General features: G+C 32.7%; 1 protein-coding gene across 2 annotated transcripts; it reads left to right on the top strand.

Annotated features, from left to right (window-relative positions):
* Window positions 1-1,128: 1,128 nt before the first annotated feature.
* LOC116113201 (diacylglycerol kinase 7-like) lies at window positions 1,129-20,120 on the top strand. 2 transcript variants are annotated; one of them, XM_031399352.1, is made up of 12 exons: window positions 1,129-1,563; window positions 13,775-13,897; window positions 14,090-14,227; window positions 14,319-14,404; window positions 14,764-14,851; window positions 15,944-16,019; window positions 16,617-16,699; window positions 17,558-17,628; window positions 18,066-18,143; window positions 18,367-18,454; window positions 18,581-18,697; window positions 19,646-20,120. In XM_031399352.1, exons 1-12 carry the CDS (start codon window positions 1,228-1,230, stop codon window positions 19,817-19,819), a joined length of 1,458 nt encoding a protein of 485 aa, XP_031255212.1. In that variant the 5' UTR covers window positions 1,129-1,227; the 3' UTR covers window positions 19,820-20,120. The 2 variants fall into 2 exon arrangements, with proteins under 2 accessions (XP_031255212.1, XP_031255213.1); XM_031399353.1 differs by lacking the exon at window positions 1,129-1,563 and adding an exon at window positions 12,522-12,580.
* Window positions 20,121-22,981: the final 2,861 nt, after the last annotated feature.

Here is a 22,981-nt window from a genome sequence, read left to right on the forward strand (position 1 = left end):
TGGTGAGTGATAATCGGGGAAGAGAATGGTAGTGGTTTGGGGTCGTAATGATGCTAGAATCAGTTGGTTATTAGTGAGGTCGGCGGGAGCACGCTTATTGGTCGATTTCATCATTTGTGCTACCCCACACCACCGCCATTTCCTTCCCCGATTATCACTCACCAAAACCCTTCAAACTTTGCTTCAGCTGACCTCGTTAATCGAGCGATTAATATTTACGTAGCCGTTCCTCTCAAGTCAAATTTTGATCAATCTCGACCATCAAAATCCAACTTGCCCACCAAGACTCAACAACCTCCCCCCATCAAAAACCCCAAATAGCTTAGACTGAGTTTGCTTTCCGTTCATTGTCGAATATTTTGGGTAGTAAATGAAATATAAATTTGGGTTGTAAAATGATATTTAAAAATGTGTGGGTGGAAAAAATGACATTAAGTCATTATTTGGATGGGAAAAAGTGGTTAACTCATTTTAATAATTCAAATACATTAATCTAAGGACTTAAATTTATGTCAAAACTAAACAAGTGATTTCTTTTTTCTTTATTTTAATCCTAATCCAATATTTTAAGTTATAACAATCATCTCTTAAGAATCTCGAAATTAATTTGGCTCATAGTTATGGATTTATAATTTTATATCATATAAAAAATCATTAAACAAATAAATATAAATTTATTTTATTTTAGCAATGTTACACATATTAATTTATTATACAAACTAATTTATTCAAACTGATACGACAATTTTATATGTTTACCATTCATTTCATTTATCTCTAAATTTAAGTAATAAAAAATTTCTAAAAATGATTATCTCCTAAATCAAATCCCAACAGAAAAAAAAAAAAATTCTAAAAAAAATAAAAATAATCTTGTTGATAGCCTGATAGGCCAAGCTGGCAGTTGAGTATAATTAAAAGTATTTAACAACTAAACAGATATTGTATTCTCATTAATCATTATTACATTTCAAAATTTCTTCACACAACACAGTGTTTCACTTAAATCCCACTGACTTTGAAAACCTTGCACTTAAACCCCCGCCTTCTTTTTCATACTTTACTAGCTTTTTAAAATTTTAACTTTTAACTAAAATTAAATGATTTCCGTCTCAACTTTTAATATTAAACAAATTGCTCCATTTTGATATTCTCCATTCATTCATTCGTTTCTCTGGAGTCTTGAGTGTGACTAGTCTTTGACTGTTCCAAAGCTTCTCTTTTCCGATGGACTCGCCGTCGTCCACGACGCGTATCGCGGCGAGATCGTCGATGATTGACTCGTTCCGGAGCTGCGGCTTGTCCGGGATGCGAATAGACAAGGAGGAGCTCAAGCGGCGACTCTCGATACCGGAGTACCTGCGACACGCCCTGCATGACGCCATTAAACGGAAGAGCGTCGACGAGGCTGAGACGGAGAGTCAGTTAATCGTTGACGGAAACGACGTCGTTGAGGCCGAGCCCCCCGAGGCGCCGGTTGTTGTGTTTATTAATTCGAAGAGCGGTGGACGGTACGGGCCGGAGTTGAAGGAAAGGTTGCAGCAGTTGATGGGCGAAGAACAGGTAAGCTCACGGTTGTTGTTATATGTACTGATTTTTTTGTTGTGTTTTTCTGGGGAAGGGAATGTTCTGGTAACTGAATACGAAGTTCCGGTACTGTTACCGTGACGGTATGAAGTTGCGATACCGTTATCGTGATTAACTGTTTGTAGTGAGCCACTAAGTTATTATTGGTAATACAGCTGGCACGGTAAAGTTAACGGGTTGGTAGCGTCCACTTGTCGGGACTCGGGATATGCTGCAAACTTTTTATTTATTTATTATTTTAATTTAATTTTAGTTTTAAAGTTTTATCACTGTTAATAATTGATGGATTATTTGAATTTTTTCTTGGTTATTTGAATTTTTATTTAATTTAGCATTTTTTAGTGTGTTTATGTATTTAATCGGTGTACTTTGATTTTGAATTTTTAATGAACTGACGGTTTTTTATTTAAAATTTTTTTTATTACGTGTGGACGGACGTCCATTAGGAATGGACGTCGTCCCTTACATTTACATTTGGACAGGCATCCATTAGAAATGGATGCCCGTCCATACTCTAATAAAAAAAAAAAAAAAATCCTAAACAAAAACACTCTTCTTCGTCTTCATTCCCCATCTCCTCTCTTTTTCTTCGTCTTCGTTCCCATCTCCTTTCTAAGATGAGATGATATAAGCATGTATTGGCAGCTTGGCTCATTTCACGAATTCATTGACTCATGAGGAAAAATGCAATCAGAATCCCCTTCAAGAAGCATCTTTGAGGAAATATTTTGAAGTAAAGATTATATGGAAAAGGAGTGGATGGGCGATGACTGTTTTCTTTACACCTTTACTAATAGAGAAAAAATGAAACTAACTCACTCGGGATCACAAGCCTTTTTCGGAATGCTTTCAGATCAGCTAGAAGGTCTTCTGTTCTTTTTCAAAAAGCTCTTTCCCAATGGGACCAGTTGCAGCTTCAATTACAATTTCTCATGAATGAGCTGCAAAAAGCAAGCGGGAGATTAACTAATGAGTTTGACCTTATCTCCCCATTTGGACCTTTATCTTTCACCTCTTAAATCTCGCACCAGTCTCACTTCTTTTCTAATCAAACTAACTTCTCTCTTCCCTCTTCTTCTCTTTCTCTCTCTCTCTTCCTCTCTAACCAGAGATCCAACTTCAAGTACTTACCTAAGTTGGAAAGGAGAGAAGAACAAAGATAGTGGGTTCCCTTTCCTTTTCCCTCTCCCTCTTCTTCCTTTTTTTCTCTTTTGGTTTCTTTAGTATTATTCACTAATATTTTTATTTGTTCTTGGTTAATTATCCCTTTATAGAAAAACAACGTCTTTTGTTGCATGCTTTCTTTTTTAAGTCCTCATGAATTTGGTGCATAATATAGGAGGAAGAAGCACAGCACATGTGCAGCTGGCAGCGTGTTTCAGGAGAAGAAGAAAGAAAAAAGCAGAGCCCGAATGCCCAGCTCCACGCTGCTTTTTTATAAAAATGGCGAGCGTTCATTTCTAATGGAGGCCCATCCAAATGTAAGGGACAGACATCCATTCCTAATGGACATCCGTCCAAACGTAGGGACGACCGTCCAAATTTATGGACGACCGTCCCAAAAGTTTTTTTTTTTCATATTTGGGTCAAGAGGGCGTCCATTATTGTGGACGTCTGTCCAAAGTAAAGGACAACCGTCCATAATGGATGAACAGTCATCCCTAATGTTTTCAAATTTTTTAATTGTATTTTAATCAGGGACGGGCGTCCTTTAAATGGGGGCTCGTCCCTTGTATATGGACGCCCATCCATTAATATGGACAGACGTCCATATGAGAGAACGGCCGTCCAAATGTGAGGACGGCCGTTCACTAGAAAAAAATTATAAAAAAATTGAGACGCGTGTTACACGTAAACCGGTACAAAAATTCGGAGTAACTTTTTCGGTGTCCATAGTGTTATTGTAAAAGTTATTATACAGATTCCATCTAGATACTGTTTAGTTAGACCAAACCTCTTGCAGTACCAAAATGTATTTACTTAAGATCTGAAGTGATCTAAATAAATTATGAAGGCATTGGTGCAGAGGATATGTCATAAATAATTAATAAGCAAGCATTAAAAATTGTAGAGCACCAGTGTGTAGGTTGAAAACATGGGTCTCAATTAAAATTGATAAATCATGATAACAAATGGAAATGCAACCATCCATCTAAGAAATCTTTGTCTTTTTTTTTTTTTTTTTTAATTAGTATAGGAGGTATTTAGACCGCATGGGAGATCAATTAATCCCAGGTTTACAAACACCTTAAAGTAAATGATAAGTAATTGTGAATATGATATAACATTCCTGTAACTTGAAACAAGATCCTAAGTTACTATCAATATTTAAAGAGTTTTCATGGGGTGGTTTCTTTGTCTTCTTTATTAATTAGGCAGTTAGTAGTTTAAATTAATTAATTTTCCACCTAGATTTAGATTGTAATCGTTTAATAACTATTGGGTTGGGTTGTCATATCCATGTCTACTAAAATTGGAAACCATTATGATTGATTTGAAGTCACGATTGCTCCAAATGCAATGCCACTTTTATGATACTGTTCATTTTGAGTTCGATTGATACAATTTTATTCTAATTTTTTCTGAAAATTAAAAAATTCTTACACATAAATTTATGGACCACTAAACAACTATGGGTGGCACTATGAAATTATTCATGCGCAACTTGTAAAGCTGCCGACAATTTAACAAATCTAATATGCCATGTATTACTCAAAGTCTTTTTTCGAGTTCCACAATGATTATCTACCACATTTGTGACTAACTTGATCCATTGAGCTGTAAGGTTAATGAACCTCAAGAATTAGTTGAGAGATGTACAAATGGCTGTTCAATTATATATATATATTGAAATGTCTTTGTCATCTGTTTATAATGACAAATTATAGATTTTAGAGTTTTTAGTAATATATAAGTTAATATATGCAAATTCATACAAAAATAAATCTTGCAGACTTGAATTAAAAAAAAAAAAATATAAAAATGTGTGGTGAAAACAAATAAAGAATATAGAAATTACTTTTATTTCTATGAAAATTTCTAAAGATTTGCTTAATTTAATTACTAAAAATATCCTTTTGAAAATTTATCTATTTATTAATTATATAAAACCCTATTTATATCAACCTCTTTTTTATAAATCTTCTGTTGGTTCACACAACTGAGATTGACTCACCAAATTATACCACAAAGTCTAGAATTATTGTCATAATTTTATAATTAAATAATATAATATATACCTATCTATTTCCATACGTCTTATTTTATTCAAATGCTTAATTATCAAATTTTGACTTATAATTTTAAACAAAGAAATAATTAAAATTGACAACCTAACTTAGATTACTATTCAAACAATATGAAGTCAATATTGATATTTCATAACAATGTGAACAGAACATATAAGTCAAAATAGCAATATCTTTAATCTAATTAAAGGAAATTTTAATGCAAGTTTCAAATATAAAGAAACCAATTACCGAATATAAATTCATTTGAGTATAAATTCTATGCTAAAAATAATAACAATAATAATAAATAAATAAATAAGAAAAATGTGCTAGAATCTATAAAGTATATTATAATAAAATGGAGTAAATACAAGTCAAAAGAATTATCTTGACGAATTATTTCAATTAAAAAAGAAAAACAAAAGTAGAAACACCAAAACCAAGTTTAGAATATGATTTAAGAAAGATACACCCACTTTCTTTATAGTGGTGGGCCCCCGTAAGAATCAACGCGCGGACAGTTTTCAATGTACGTGTTATAAACGATATTGATTGTCATAATTACCCCTATTTTTTCACATATTTACTAAATAACCATATGCTCTATAAGATTTGCGTCAGTCATAAGTAAAATAATAGAGACACCGAAAGTGTAGCATTACTCTTGTCACAAAACTTTAACAAATTTAAAAAAAAAATTATTTTTTCTTGAAAGCTTAAATTTAAACTAATCGGTTTGATAATTTTTTTAATTAATATCAACAAATTTGTAATATGATAACAAATCATTAACCTTAAACATAATGGCTTATGTTTAAAATTTCTTATTTAAACACGAAATTTATCAAGAAAATATAAGTTTATAATCATATTTAAATTCTCGGAAGTTTTGTTAATAATAATAAAAACGTCAAGGAGGTCGGTGAAATTAACTCTAAAGGTGCGTCTGGTTCAGAGAATGTTGGATTATTGAGAATGTTATAATAATGGAAAGTTAGAATACCTTAAAGTTTACTGAAAATCTTTAGAGAAATGTGTTTTAACAGTTAGAATAAATTAGTAGATATATTATATTAATATATTTGGTTGAAGGGAATAAATTAGTGGGTATGTTATATAAATTACTAAATTGTCCTCATTTTTTAATATTTTTGAATAATTTCTTTTAACCCCCAACATTTCAGATTTAGCTAAAACACTCCATCTTATATAAAACTTTAATTTATAACAAAATCACCCCCACCCATCACAAGCCACTGCTGATCGCCAGCCACCACGGCCAGTTGTCGGCTATCGCCTATAGCCATTAGAAGTCATTGGAAATCATCGTGAGTGGCTGATATGGCCATTTCCGACCACATTGATGGCCGAAAATGGCCAAATGGCAATAGATCTGGTCGAAAATGGCCAGATCTATTCTAACCATCTCCGACCAGATCCATGGCCATTTCTAGCTATTAATGTCCATGGATTTGGCAATTTTTTACTAGATCTATAGCAATCTGGCCATCAATATGGTCAAAAACAACCATATCGGCTGCTTACGGTGACTCTCGACGATTTTCAACGACTTCCAGCAACTCTCGGCAGCTACGATCGGCGGTGGTTGGCCAACTGTTGGCGATGGTGGTTGAGTGGCGGTGGTGATTTGCAATTTGTTTTAAATATAAGAGCATTATTGTCCAAAAACTTAATTAAATAGGGGTAAAATTATAATAGCAGATTAATGTAAATTGATTTTAAAATAAGGGCATTATTATCCAAAAAAATTATTAATAAGGAGTAAATTTGTAATAAAAATAAGATAACTAGATAATCTTAAGATATCTAAGAAAATTGAGATAATCAGATTACATCCTATATTACTAACAGTAACTACTATTGGTATTGAAAGATTATCGGAATCTTATAGTACTTGACAACCAACGTAATAATTAAGTAATATAAAATGACATTACCTTAATAATGCAACATTACCTTTAACCAAACGCACTCTAGAGGAAAAGAATCAGGGGGCATGGAGTGAAGTCACATAGTGTGGAGCACATGATTAAGATCTATGATAAGATTTGGAGTTAAATATATTTTGGATGGCCTACACGGATAAGGTCCAGAAGAATTTAATAGTGAAATTTAGATCTTTGTTAGGTATCATTCTTTTGAATTATTTTTTTTTTGAATGTCTAAAGAGCCCTTAATTTGTCACATTTTATTTTCTTATAATTAATGTAATTGTTCTAGTTGTTCATATTTTTTACAATTATATTAATTTTTAATTTCATTCACATAAGAAAATATTAGGGGTATTTTAGACGCTTACAATAATATTTTAAATAAGTGCTACCTTACAACGCGTTAAAAGTTACAATAACACTACGGACACCGAAAAAGTTGCACCGAATTTCTGTACCGGCCTACGTGTAACGTACGTCTCAATTTTTTTACAATTTTTTTCTAGTGAACGGCCATCCATCACATTTGGACGGCAGTTCACTCATATGGACGCCCGTCCATATACAAGGGACGGGCGTCCCCATTTAAAGGGCGCCCCGTCCCTGATTAAAATATAATTAAAAAATTTGTAAAACATTAGAGATGATCGTCCATCCATTATGGACGGTCGTCCATTACTTTTGGACGGACGCCCACAAATAATGGACGCCCGTCCTTGACCCAAATATGAAAAAAAAAAAAAAAAAACTTTTAAGACAATCGTCCATAAATTTTGGACGATCGTCCCTTACGTTTGGACGGACGTCCATTAGGAATGGACGTCTGTCCCTTACATTTACATTTGGACAGGCATCCATTAGAAATGGATGCCCGTCCATACTTCTAATAAAATAAAAAAAAAAAATACAAACAAAAAACCCACTCTTCTCGTCTTCATTCCCCATCTCTCTCTTTTTCTTCGTCTTCGTTCCCCATCTCCTTCTAAGATGACTGATGATATAAGCATGTATCTTGGCAGCTCTGGCTCATTTCACGAATTCATTGACTCATGAGGAAAAATTGCAATCAGAATCCCTTCAAGAAGCATCTTTGAGGAATATTTTGAAGTAAAGATTATATGGAAAAGGAGTGGATGGGCGATGACGTTTTCTTTACACCTTTACTATATGCAGAAAATAATGAAACTAACTCACTCGGCGATCACAAGCCTTTTTCGGAATGTCTTTCAGATCAGCTAGAAGGTCTTCTTGTCTTTTTCAAAAAGCTCTTTCCAATGGGACCAGTTGCAGCTTCAATTACAATGTTCTCATTGAATGAGCTGCAAAAAGCAAGCGGGAGATTAACTAATGAGTTTAGACATTCTCTCCCCAATTTGGACCTTATCTTTCACCTCTCTTAAATCTCGCACCAGTCGTCACTCTTCTTTTCTAATCAAACTAACTTTCTCTCTTCCTCTCTTCTCTTTCTCTCTCTCTCTTCCTCTCTAACCAGAGATCCAACTTCAAGTACTTACCTAAGTTGGAAAGGAGGAGAAGACAAAGATAGTGGGTTCCTTCCTTTTCCCTCTCCCTCTTCTTCCTTTTTTTCTCTTTTTGGTTTCTTTAGTATTATTCAATACTATTTTATTGTTCTGGTTTAATTATCCCTTTATAGAAAAACAACGTCTTTTGTTGCATGCTTTTTTTTTAAGTCCTCATGAATTTTGGTGCATAATATAGGAGGAAGAAGCACAGCAACTGTGCAGCTGGGCAGCGTGTTTCAGGAGAAGAAGAAAGAAAAAAGCAGAGCCCAGAATGCCCAGCTCACGCTGCTTTTTTATTAAAAGTATGGACGAGCGTTCATTTCTAATGGAGGCCCATCCAAATGTAAGGGACAGACATCCATTCCTAATGGACATCCGTCCAAACGTAAGGGACGACCGTCAAAATTTATGGAAGACCGTCCCAAAAGTTTTTTTTTTCTCTATTTGGGTCAAGGACGGGGTCCATTATTGTGGACGTCGTCCAAAAGTAATGGACAACCGTCCATAATGGTGAACAGTCATCCCTAATGTTTTACAAAATTTTTAATTGTATATTTAATCGGGACGGGCGTCCTTTAATGGGAGCTCGTCCCTTGTATATGGACGCCATCCATATAATATGGACAGACGTCCATATGAGAGAACGGCCGTCCAAATGTGTGGACGGCCGTTCACTAGAAAAAAATTATAAAAAATGAGACGCGTGTTACACTAAACCGGTACAAAATTCGGAGTAACCTTTTCGGTGTCCATAGTGTTATTGTAAAAGTTATTATACAGATTCCATTAGATACTGTTTAGTTAGACCAAAACTCTTGCAGTACCAAAAGTATTTACCTCGTAAGATCTGAAGTGATCTTGAAATAATTATGAAGGCATTGGTGCAGAGGATATGTCATAAATAAATTAAAGCAAGCATTAAAAATTGTAGAGCACCATGTGTGGTAGGTTGAAAACATGGGTCTCAATTAAAATTGATAAATATGATACAAATGGAAATGCAACCATCCATTAAGAAAATCTTTGTCCTTTTTTTTTTTTTTTTCTTCTAATTAGATATAGGAGGTATTTAGACCCGCATGGGAGACAATCTAATCCTAGGTTTACAAAACACCTTAAGCTAAATGGATTAAGATAATTATGTAAATATGATATATAACATCTCTGTAACTTGAATACAAGATCCTAAGTGTAGCTAACTTCAATATTTAAAGAGTTTATCATGTGGTGTGGTTTCTTTGTCTTCTTTATTAATTAGGCAGTTAGTAGTTTAAATTAATTATTTTCCACCTAGATTTAGATTGTAATCGTTTAATAACTATTGGGTTGGGTTGTCATATCCATGTCTACTAAATTGGAAACCATTATGATTGATTTGAAGTCACGATTGCTCCAAATGCAATGCCACTTTTATGATACTGTTCATTTTGAGTCCGATTGATACATTTTATTCTAATTTTTAGAAATTAAAAAAATCGTACACATTAAATTTATGGACCACTAAAAAACTATGGGTGGACACTATGAAATATTCATGCGCAAACTTGTAAAGCTGCCGACATTTAACAAATCTAATATGCCATTTATTACTCAAAAGTTTGTTTTCGAGTTCCACAAAATGATTATTACCACATTTGTGACTACATTGATCCATTGAGTCTGTAAGGTTAATGAACCTCAAGAATTAGTTGAGATATGTACAAACTGGCTGTTCAATTAATATATATATTGAAATGTCTTTGTCATCTGTGTTATAATGACAAATTATAAGATTTAAGAGTTTTAGTAATATATAAGTTAATATATGCAAATTTCATACAAAATAATCTATGCATGACATTGAAATAAAAAAAAAAAATATATAAAAATTGTTGGTGAAAACAAATAAAGAATAAGAAATTTACTTTTATTTCTATGAAAATTTCTAAATGATTTGCTTTAATTTAATTACTAAAAATATCCTTTTGAAAATTATCTATTTATTAATTATATAAAACCCTATTATATCAACTCTCTTTTTTATAAATCTTTGTTGGTTCACACAACTGGAGATTGACTCACCAAAATTATACCACAAAGTCTAGAATTATTGTTCATAATTTTATAATTTAATAATATAATATTACCATCTATTTTCCAATACGTCTTTATTTTATTCAAATGCTTAATTATCAAAATTTTGACTATAATTTTAAACAAAGAATATATAAAATTGACAAACTAACTTAGTTACTATTCAAACAATATGAAGTCAATATTGATATTTTCATAACAATGTGAACAGAACATATAAGTCAAAATAGCAATTATCTTTTTAATCTAATTAAAAGGAATATTTTAATGCAAGTTTCAATATAAAGAAAAAGAAAGCACATTATTTTGATTATGTATATGGATGTTATTCAAAATATGATTTAATCACTAATTTTATATATATTTGGAGGCCGAGATACAATATATCTACAAAATTAATGCAAATTGTAAATAAATCAATTTTAATAAAGTAGCAATTTTTTCCCACCCAAACAATGGTTAACGAACTTTTTTACTTCAAACTTTAAAATACCATTTACTACCAAATTTATTTCCATTTACTACCCAAAATATACTTTCCGATTCAACGGCGAATGAAGAACAAATTAATCAAGGAGCTTTTAAGAGGGGAGATCGGTGAGTTTTTGATAGTGGCATGTTAGATTTGGGAGTCATGATTGGTCAGAATTTGACTTTGGAGGGGTGATTATATAAACCCTAATCACTCGATTATTACGATTGCGGGGTCGACATAAGTAAGGTTTGAGGGGTTTTGGTGAGTGATAATCGGGAAGAGAATGGTGTGGGTTGGGGTCGTAATGATGCTAGAATCGTTGGTTATTATGAGGTCGGCGGGAGCAGCTTATGGGCGATTATTCATTTGTGCTACCCCACACCACCGCCATTTCCTTCCCGATTATCACTCACCAAAACCTTAAACTTGCTTCAGCTGACCTCGTTAATCGAGCGATTATATTTCGTAGCCGTCTCTCAAGTCAAATTTTGATCAATCCGACCATCAAAATCCAACTGCCCACCAGACTCAACACCTCCCCCCTCAAAACCCCCAATAGCTTGACTGAGTTTGCTTTCCGTTCATTGTAGATATTTGGGTAGTAAATGAATATAAATTTGGGTTGTAAAATGATATTTAAAAATGTGTGGGTGGGAAAAAATGACATTAAGTCATTATTTGGATGGGAAAAAGTGGTTAACTCATTTTAAAATTCAAATACAATCTAAGGACTTAATTTATGTCAAAAGTAAACAAGTGATTTCTTTTTCTTTATTTTAATCCTAATCCAATATTTTAAGTATAACAATCATCTCTTAAGAATCTCGAAATTAATTTGGCTCATAGTTATGGATTTATATATTTATATCATATAAAAATCATTAAAAATAAATAAAATTATTTTATTTTAGCAATGTTACAAATTAATTTATTACAAACTAATTATTCAAACTGATACGCAATTTTTGTTTACCATCATTCATTTATCCTACAATTTAGAAAAAAAAATTTCTAAAAATGATTATTCCTAAATAAATCCCAACAGAAAAAAAAAAAATTCTAAAAAAAATAAAATAATTTGTTGATAGCTGATAGGCCAAGCGGCAGTTGAGTATAATTAAAAGTATTTAACAACTAAACAGATATTTATTCATTAATCATTATTACATTTCAAAATTTCTTCACACAACACAGTGTTTCACTTAAATCCCACTGACTTTGAAACCTTGCACTTAAACCCCGCCTCTTTTATACTTTACTAGCTTTAAAATTTTAACTTTTAACTAAAATTAATGATTTCCGTCTCAACTTTAATATTAAACAAATTGCTCCATTTTGATATTCTCCATTCATTCATTCGTTTCTCTGGAGTCTTGAGTGTGACTAGTCTTTGACTGTTCCAAAGTTCTCTTTCCGATGGACTCGCGTCGTCCACGACGCGTATCGCGGCGAGATCGTCGATGATTGACTGTTCCGGAGCTGCGGCTTCCGGGATGCGAATAGACAAGGAGGAGCTCAAGCGGCGACTCTCGATACCGGAGTACCTGCGACACGCCCTGATGACGCCATTAAACGGAAGAGCGTCGACGAGGCTGAGACGGAGAGTCAGTAATCGTTGACGGAAACGACGTCGTTGAGGCCGAGCCCCCGAGGCGCCGGTTGTTGTGTTATTATTGAAGAGCGGTGGACGACGGGCCGGAGTTGAAGGAAAGGTTGCAGCAGTTGATGGGCGAAGAACAGGTAAGCTCACGGTTGTTGTTATATGTACTGATTTTTTGTTGTGTTTTTCTGGGGAAGGGAATGTTCTGGTAACTGAATACGAAGTTCCGGTACTGTTACCGTGACGGTATGAAGTTGCGTACCGTTATCGTGATTAACTGTTGTAGTGAGCCACTAAGTTATTATTGGTAAACAGTGGCACGGTAAAGTTAACGGGTTGGAGCGTCCACTTGTCGGGACTGGGATATGCTGCAAACTTTTATTTATTTATTATTTTAATTTAATTTAGTTTTAAAGTTTTATACTGTTATAATTGATGGATTATTTGAATTTCTTGGTTATTTTAATTTATTATTAGCTTTTTTTAGGGTTATGTATTTAATCGGTGTACTTTGATTTTGAATTTTAATGAATGACGGTTTTTTTTTTAAATTTTTTATTGGTTTACGGGCATTTTGAAGCGCAGTGGAGTAGCAAAACAGTAAAGTTTTTGATTTTTTTTTTCCGGCCGGCAACCAGCTGCTTTGTTAATTAGTAAATTTTGAGAGTGGAAGATGTTATAGTAATGAACTCGCTGAGGTTTTTTTTTTCCCCCCCTCCTTGATGGATGACTGATGAGCATGCTGAAAGTCATACATATGCAATAGAGTTTGCCATTAGCTCTTTCTGCTCAAATTTGCTAAGTTGTTGGGGGATTTGGGGTTCAAAAAAAGAAATAAAGAGGAAGAATTTTTACCATTTGCTTGCCATAGGAAAAGGTTTATGTTTCTAGTGGAGGCATATGTCATTCTTAAGATTTTTGGGACGTTGGTGTTGGTGTTATGGATTGGACTACCAATGGATCTTCTATATACTCCTTTATTTTGTTATTATTATTATTATTATTATTTTATTGTTTTTTCCTCTCCTTTGGTGAAAAAACTGAAATACCTAAAATATATCTGTTAGGAATGTCATCTCGAGAAAAAAAAAAATTGATTTGCACATTTCAATTTTATTGCTTATGATGACACCTTTCTTTGTAAACAAGACTAAAATCTTTATTATGCAGTTGGGTTCAGCTTGAGATTATGTAAATTGAATGTTGGCTGCTTAGAATTATTTATCTGGATTTTTGTTTTGGTTAAACTTCCTCTATGTTTTCTCCATTAAGTTTCTTGGTCTAGTGTTTTTAAGAAAGTTGGTCAGTTGAATTGAGAATAATCTGTAATGCAGGTTTTTGACCTATCAGAAGTGAAGCCTAACGAATTTGTGCAGTATGGATTGGGTTTCTTAGAGAAGTTAGCCGATCTTGGGGACACATGTGCCAAAGAGACTCGTCAAAAGATAAGAGTTGTGGTATGTAAATTCTGCTATGTCCTTGGAAAGCTTACATTTACATCTTGTGCAAGGTTAACCTTATTGCTTTTCTTCTGCATAATTGTTAATGATCATAATGGGGATTTCATGCCTCATATTGGACCTATTGGTGTTTTCCAATGCTCCCAAAGATTAAAGCATGAAATTATTAACTCAGGGATAATTCTGCAGGTTGCAGGAGGTGATGGTACAGTTGGTTGGGTTCTAGGGAGTCTTGGAGAACTTAACAAACAGGGTCGGGAGCCTGTTCCTCCTGTAGCAATCATTCCGCTTGGCACTGGCAATGACCTGGCTAGGAGTTTTGGTTGGGTAAGCTTTTTCCCTTTGTGTTGATTTTCATCTTTTTAGACCATAGTTTTATTTTGCTTTCTTAAGTAGTAGTTCTGAATGATCTTTTCAGGGTGGTACATTTCCTTTTGTCTGGAAATCAGCTGTCAAAAGAACTCTCCTAAGAGCCACTTCAGGTCCAGTTTGCCGTCTAGATAGGTAAGTGCTCTCTTATTATCTATCAGTTTGCCGTCTAGATTGAACACTTACCTATCTATAAGTTTGTTATTATTTCCTGATGTCCAAGGATGTTTATAGTTTTGCGAGTGATTTTTTTACTGTCTTTATAGTTTAGTAGCCATATCCTGTATATGTTTATAAATAACTGATGCTCATTTTTCATATGGTCTAATGTCACTGTTAAGTATGTAATAAATGTATTTTTAGGTTTTATAGAATTGTATGGTTTGGTTAGTTCTGTTTGTTATAGAATAAGATACTTATGCTCATAGTTATTTGGTTGAGGCTTGTCAATGTAACTGGTACATATTTCAATAGTTGGGTTTTTGATGATGCAGTTGGCATGCTGTAATACAAATGCCGTCGGGAGAAGTTGTGGATCCACCCCATTCTCTGAAACCTATAGAAGAGTGTGCTCTTGATGAGGTAGATGATCTTGCTAGTATAAATTTTAGTGTTTTTATCAGCGGCCTTTGGATCACTGTTTTTTGATGATGAAGGGTAGCTTTTGTTGACGATAAAAAAAAATTACTTGTAAAGTTCTCATTCATTTAAAATTTTGGCTGTTTGTGTAGATTATTTGCTACATCTGTTGGTAGTTTATGTATTTGTTGGTCTGCTCTGAATAAATTCTTCCTTATATCAATAAACTTTTTAATACTCTTATGATCTCCTATGAATTTTATGACACTGATAGGTTATTAATTCACCATAATTTCTTTTTGATGAGTATTACTATCCTGTTGTATGTATAACCTTAAAGTCTTTCATTGTTTGTTAGAATTGCGATTATTTTCATCAGCTTTATAAAATATATGGAGTGGGAGGCTACTTGACCTGGGATCATTGAAATATAGAAAAACATTTACATAATTATGTCACTTCATGGAATGACATATCGGTGTATTGTTACCTCACGTAAAGCATAGATGATATGAACTTTACTCTTAATATAGTTTATTGAACATGGAGAATTCTTGGTTAGAGATGGGAAATTTCAATATGGATCAATTTGAAACTCTTGCTACAAGTATATTTTCAATTGACCCTTGTGTCTGATGTTTGTTTACTAAGGTCTCATTCTGTGTACTGTATTCAGTGAAATCAATCACATTTGACCATGCTGCTGTGTCTATAATAATAGTTTGTGTTAAACTTTAGGTAATGTTTCTTTTTTAATATAACATGTCCTACTTGCAAAAGGAATGAGGCAATCTGTCTCTTGCTTTTGGGAAAAACTAGTGGTTTCTTGAAGAGAAAGGAGGTGGGGAAGGGGGGAGGAGTTTACAAGATTTGCATGCACAGAGTGCAAGAGGATGTGTGGAAAATAGTTTCGGGAAGCCATGACTGCAAAACATTAACAAAATTTAAGTGAGATATATGGGTTGTATATCGATGCTTCCCATCCTATTGTTATTGCAAGTCTGTTCTTTGGTGTATTGTTCTTAGAATTTTGATGCAGTGAACCTATGATACAAAATTTGTGTTCTTGATCATATAATTTTTTGGTGTGTGCAGGGTTTGCAGATTGAGGGGGATTTGCCTGAGAAAGTTGTTAGCTACGAAGGAGTGTTTTATAATTATTTTAGTTTAGGTGTGACATATTGATTAAATATATATATATATATATAATATATCTATTATTTTTTTTTGGTTTAGATAATGTCTTCTGGTCTTTGATTGTGGAAGCTTCTGAAGAGGGTTTGCTGAAATAGGATATTGTGCACCAAACCAATCTCTTATAGGAGTCCGTTTGGTGCTAATTTTAGCATCTGAACTTCATGTTCTTTTAATCAATGAAATTGAACTTGGAGAAATTTTCTATTTGCTTAAGATATACTCAGTTGTCAAAGTTCCCTTTAGACTTGCTTTTCTTTTGTTATATTGCTATGCACCCATTAAGGTTAAGATAACCTGTTGAGCTCAGCCCAATCTTCTAGTGTTGGCTAATGCAGCATTTGCTTAGCTCGAACAAGATCAACCTTATGTCAGGACCTACAAGCCAGGGAATTGTCTCAGGTAGACAATTTTTATGGGATGTAGGTCTCTCCCATAATACACTAGAAATCTTTAGAAAGGAAGAATGTTAGTTTAAGTTCAAATGTTTTGAATGACTAACCTTTGCTTGTTTCTGCTAATGAATATTTGCTTCTTTTTAATAAGTTCTTTACTTTATTGTTTGGTTTCACAGGAATGGATGCTCAAGTTGCTTATGGCTTCCACCATTTACGTAACGAAAAACCTTACCTTGCACAAGGCCCAATTACAAACAAGGTCTGATTGAACATTCATTTATGGTTTATAAATTCTTGATTTACCTTGGAAGTGCATTAGCAATGTTAATTTTCGGTCTTCAAGTCCCTTAGCCAATTATTTGTTTCTGCTTCCTGGCATTGTGGAATCATTTGTTAGTGTAGTATATATGACTAGACTTCTCTAAAGATATTGCTAGGGAAGGAGGGTGGGAACTGATTTATAATTAACATAACTAAAGTTCGTTCACTGTAGGTTTTCTTACTTGCTCTAAAAATTATTATTCCTGGATTATGTTCTTAAATTTCTAATGCACATGAATATTTTGGTGTAAAGCTCAGTAGAGTTTTTAATAGTTTAGAAGAAGTAATACTACATAAGATGGAACTTCCAGACACCCTAACTCTTTGGCTAATTCCATTTCTCTCTAGTGAATTTGTCTGACTTGAGAAACAGGTGTAAATGGCCAGAAACACACAAATAAACGTGGAAGCAGAAGAATAATCTTATAACACTTTCCTTGTTATATTGCTTGATGTTCTCCTTCATGTTCCAGAAATCATTGGACTCAGAATATACAGGAACTTACAATTTTTGTTCTTTGTGTGCAAATTTGCTAATTTGTTGATGGCAAGTGAAGAATGATTGGAGTTTTGCAAGTGTAGATATCAATGCATGTGCTTGGATGTTGAGATTTGTTTCTTTTTTATCTGGTTTAAAATGGCATGTAAAAATATGAAAATTCAATATCATTTTCAACTACTCTGCACTCTTACTGTAGCTCCTCTTCACAATACTTCGGCAAAAGCCAAATCAATGCGTTACTGGCTCCTGATAGTTTTGAGTGTTACTAATGCAGTTTATGGTTCTGTTATGCAGCTAATCTACTCTGGCTATACTTGCACTCAGGGTTGGTTTCTCACACCTTGCATAAGCGATCCAAGTTTAAGGTTAGATATCTCGACTTAAGCGGTTTTCTTTATGATAGTTTTAGCTTGTTGGTGCCCCCTTTGCAACCAACCTTCATTTTTATCGTAATACTTTAGTTCATATTCCTTCCCTGGTTGAGAAGAAAGTATTCATGATTTGTGCATCAGTAGAGGCATAGTAGCCTCAACCGGTTTTGTGTACCTGATATGTTGAAGCTTTATTTTTGGCATGAGTGTTGAGTTGCATGTGGGCTAATATGTGCAGACTTGGCTGTCTATACTAATTAGTTTATTGAGCTAGTGCATTCTTATTATGAGATTAAATTTTCCGAAAATGTCAACAGTTCTCCTGTTGAGCGATATTTATCTGCCTCATCAGCTACTATTACATTTGATGCAAATGTTTTTACTGATACAATGGTCTTCTGTATTCTAATATTTATTGAAAAATTCTGCAGGGGACTGAAGAACATCCTAAGGTTGCATGTTAAGAAGGTCAATTGCTCAGAATGGGAGCAGATTCCAGTTCCTAAAAGGTGGGTTTCAAATATCAGAGAGATGATTTGCTTTTTGATGGCCGTCACTAAAAATGAATGCTTATTCACTATTATCCTTTGCCTTGCATCTTTGTATTTTCATTCTTCAGCTTAATAACTATATTGCTGAATTAAGTGTGGTATCAGACAAGTAGCAGTGTAGAAACATATATTCTGTTCTTTTAGTTTGAGTTTTGGTTAATGCTATATTTGTTTCTTGTAGTGTGAGGGCAATAGTTGCTTTAAATCTTCACAACTATGCAAGTGGAAGGAACCCATGGGGTAATTTGAGTCCGGAGTATTTGGAGAAGGTGAAAATTATTTGAATTCAACTACCTACCTGTTAAAACTTTCAGCATGCTTGATTCATTTTTTTTTTTTTTTTGAGAAACTGTGTTAATTCATAACCTTATTATGGTAATTTTATTTAATTTCAGAAAGGATTTGTTGAGGCCCACGCTGATGATGGTCTCCTAGAAATTTTTGGCTTGAAGCAAGGATGGCATGCATCATTTGTTATGGTTGAACTCATCTCTGCCAAACACATTGCTCAGGTACTGCAGTTGCAATGGAATTATTTTGTTTTTGCTAGTAGTTCATGTTTTTCCACTTCAAATGCAAGGGTAGAAGTCTATTATTAGATAGACCTGCATGGGAATATTATTGGATATAGTTGGGTTTTACCCTCAGATGACCTGCATCATTTTTTATGGGTTGAACTCACCCTTCTTGCCTCCAACAGTGTTCCCTTCAGTATTTCTCTAAATAATAAGTACTTGTTGAATTACCAGTGGCATAAGAAAGCCAAAAGAGGCAAAAGTTCAGTTGCATGAAATCTATACAAATAGCCGCTCTGATGGCATATTAATTGTTACATAGAATGCATTAATTATATCAAAGGAAAAGGCAGAAAAGCCAAAACAATATGTGCAGATTTGTTTCCCTCTTTTTGAACAAGAGCGATCCAAGCTGTCTTTCTTTCATCATTGCTGTGGTTTTTTGCTAACGTGAAGTAAATATGAATAGACTTATAGAGTTCTGCAATCTGTTTGCCATCTGAAATGAACAAAGTACAATCCTTTGATTTTTTAATCTGAAGTAACAGTATAAAGTCAAACTGTTATAGCCATATTCTTATCTGCGAAGCCAGTTGACTTCTTGTTGGGTAATGGTCTTCTGAAACTTTATTTTTGCAAGTGCTTTACTAATTTTTTGCTGAAGAGTAAAGCTCTGAAGTGTAGGTTCAGTGTCTCTGTTGATTTTAGATTTCCAGGATCATTCTGCTCCCAATCCTTGATTCATGTTCACTATCGTGGCAAATTGTAAATTTCTCACATATTTATATATGTTCCTGTTTCATATACATATATAAAAAGAATGGACCAGCAGAAAAAAATTAAAAGATGCTTTGTGCTTGGCATTCTGATTTTTTTTTTTCTTTTAAATGTCTTTTCAACACATTGTTGCATATATTGCTGATAATTTTAACGGGTATCTTTCAGGCTGCAGCCATTAGATTAGAAATTAGGGGTGGGGAGTGGAAAGATGCATATATGCAAATGGATGGAGAACCGTGGAAACAGCCGATGAACACAGACTACTCAACGTTTGTAGAAATTAAGAGAGTGCCATTTCAATCTCTGATGATCAACGGAGAGAAATTATCTGGCATTTAGTTTATCAGGTTTGGATTCCTATCCCTGGGTTGCCGAGTCTTCGTGCAGTTAAGACCTATGTAAAAAGCTTGATTGTCACCCACAGGAATGTAGATTATGCTGAAGTGCCCAAGTTGTTAGGGGCTGTAGTGTATTAATTTAACTCAGTTGTTAGTAATGAGGTTCCGATCCTTTTTAGGTTGTGAATACTTGATTCACGAAGGAAACATTTTTGTTGTTTTGAAAAATGAATTCTTTTATCTGTTAATATTTTTATTGTTGACTTTGCTAAGCAATTGAAACACTTGGGACCCTTTGTTTAGATATTTAGAATAGCATTTTTGAAATATTATTGTTAAATGGAGTTGGGTGATTATTACGAGGTAAAATTTAAAAATTAAAAATAGTTGAATAATTTAGGATAAGATTTTGAAAATAGGGAAACAAATATGTATTTTGATTTGGAATACGAGTAGGATGGAGAAACAAACGTGTATTTTAGTTATTTGGATTAGTATTTTTGAAATATTTTTGTTAGGTAGAATTTAGTGGTTATTACGAGGTAATTGAGTGGTTATTATGAGATAAGATTTGAAAATTAAAAATACATGAACAATTTGGAATAGTATTTTGATTTAGAATACTAATAGAATATTTAAGCAAATGCATTTGTGTTCCTTTATATTTATTGTCGTGGAATGAACTAGGATTCTTTCCTGATCTGAGCTTTTAAAATTTTATTGATAGGTGTACATTATTGAGTATTTGTAGATATGTTATCCTTTTTTTTTTTTTTTTTTTTTTTTTTAAATGCAATGTTATTAATTATTTGAGTCTCATTTTACGGTCACTCCATATTGGTCTATTGTTCCATTAGGACAAATTTTGTTCCTAAAATCTATATATTTATATAATGCTGAAACAGACTGCTTCTTCTAATGTCACGTAGGATTGATATATGATCGTCACGTAGAGTGCCGTTAATTAGTCCACGTGTTTGCTGTTTATTAGGCTTGTTATAATAGAGATTATTTATATGCATTCAATTAATGTATTCAATACAAATCTTTTACATACGTCTTTTAATTTGAGATCTTTCATATTTCTCTTTTAATTTGATAAATTACTAATGATTCAATTGTGTGTTTTGATTTTTATGAATATTAAGAGATTGTTATAATAGAAATTATTTACATACATTTCAATTAATGTATTTAATACAAATCTATTACATTCCTCTTTTAATTTGAGATCTTTTACATTCTTCTTATAATTTGATAAAGAGACAATATATCTTTTTACATTCATAAAATTTAATAATACACTTTATTAATATATTAATATTCAATGTTCATTCATGCATATTAATTATTATTATTAATTAATATTAATATTTTTGTACCCTTTCACATTCAATTAATTATTATTAATATTAATATATCTTTACCAATTCACATTCAATTAAACAAAAATATCAAACATAATAACGAAAAATGTTTTTTATAAAATGTATTATCATTTAATATTTAATATAAATCTGAAAATTTTAAACTTATCTAATAACAATAAAACATTTAAATCAAAATAACTATAACTAATAAGATGTAAACACTTATTAAAAAATATCAAAAGTCATATTAATTAGCAATAATCCAATTACATTGAACATAACATGAATAGTTGTTGTAATCATTAATTATCATATAATATTACTTAATGACATTTAAAGCTATATAAGAGTAGAGAATTCAACAATCCATACACCTTCAAATATTTCTTTCATTTTACACAGATACAATTAACAAATGGAAGACAAAAGACCAACTATTTTCAATCCAAAATCCAAACAAACAGAAGCCTGTGGTAAATAACATCAACTGATTACTCTTATATTCCTTCTACATATCTACTTTTAGATGTCCATTTTTTTATTTTTAGAAGGCCAAACAGCAACGTCAGATGGTTCGCCTGAAATGAAAGGTATTTTACAAAACTTTAAAGTCACGCTGGACAAACTCAACACTGTCAGAGTGATGAACAGAGATATAATGAATGCTTTGTTAGAAATAACAGGCTCAATCATACATGTAATATTCAATTTATAGAAACGTGAATCCCTGATTATTACCAAAGAAAATGAACTTGGTATTCCTCAAGGAAAAAAATAGAACTATATATATAAATTTTATTATCAAAAAGTTGCAAACTTACATTCTTAGATAGGTTATACATGTTTTTGTTGTGGATTTTGTAGTAGTAATAGTTTGTGTTTTGTGGTGAATAGAGTTTGTGTTGGATGATGAAGGATGACAAATTTTATTTTATTTTATTTTTATTCATTTCATGGTGCTGGGCAGCCTTTTAAAATGGTGAAAGATTAACTGTTGGACCTCAGAGCAATGGTTATATTCTATGTAGGAACTACTAATTTTAAGAAGGGCAAAATTGTCATTTCAATTATATTATTATGTACCAAATTGTTGTAAGAAACGTGTTGCAACTCTTCTTTTGCTTTGAAAAGGGAATATATTCTTATCACTAAAATGTTATAGTATTATGTCGTTCTTCAATTAATTAATTTATTTGTGTTAAAACCACTTTCATAAGTTGTGGGACTTTCAACTTCTATGTATTGAATTCAATTAATTCAATTCCTACTGAATTACAAACTGACCATTTCAATCTTCCATCACTTGCATTTTATCAAATCAAAAGAGGAATGTGAAAAATCTGTACTGCGTACATTAATTGAATGTATGTGAATTATCCCTATTTTATTAACACCAATAAGCAGCAAACACAGGGACCAATTAACAACATCCTAAATGACAATCATATAACGATTTTCAACAATCTTTAAACATAAAAACCTGATTAAAAAAAAAAAAAGAACAATAACAAAATGTTCTATTATAATCAATATTTGACATTTTTTTTTGTGAAACAATAGTCGTTTACAATTTCTTAAAATATAAAAAATTGATAATAAAATAAAAACAATATAATAAATAAACCCGTGCAACATGCGGGCGTGCCATCTAGTTATCAAATAATAATAACACGCACATTAACTTGAAAAAAAAAAGGCAGGATGTTAATTTAAAATTAGTGGTGTGAAAAAAATTTTGATATCCGATATCCGGTCTGTATTTGATCCGATTTGAAAAAATCGGATGTCCAAAA

Source organism: Pistacia vera, unplaced genomic scaffold (genome assembly GCF_008641045.1).
Source record: "Pistacia vera cultivar Batoury unplaced genomic scaffold, PisVer_v2 Contig674, whole genome shotgun sequence".
In the NCBI taxonomy this organism is placed as follows: domain Eukaryota; kingdom Viridiplantae; phylum Streptophyta; class Magnoliopsida; order Sapindales; family Anacardiaceae; genus Pistacia; species Pistacia vera.

What these genes read in the sequence shown, in the direction of transcription:
- LOC116113201 (XM_031399352.1), top strand. Translation starts at nt 1,228, where the DNA reads ATGGACTCGCCGTCGTCCACGACGCGTATCGCGGCGAGATCGTCGATG. An exon ending in TGGCTAGGAGTTTTGGTTGG is followed by an intron (nt 14,228 to 14,318) that starts GTAAGCTTTTTC and finishes TGATCTTTTCAG; the next exon opens with GGTGGTACATTTCCTTTTGT. An exon ending in AAGGCCCAATTACAAACAAG is followed by an intron (nt 16,700 to 17,557) that starts GTCTGATTGAAC and finishes TCTGTTATGCAG; the next exon opens with CTAATCTACTCTGGCTATAC.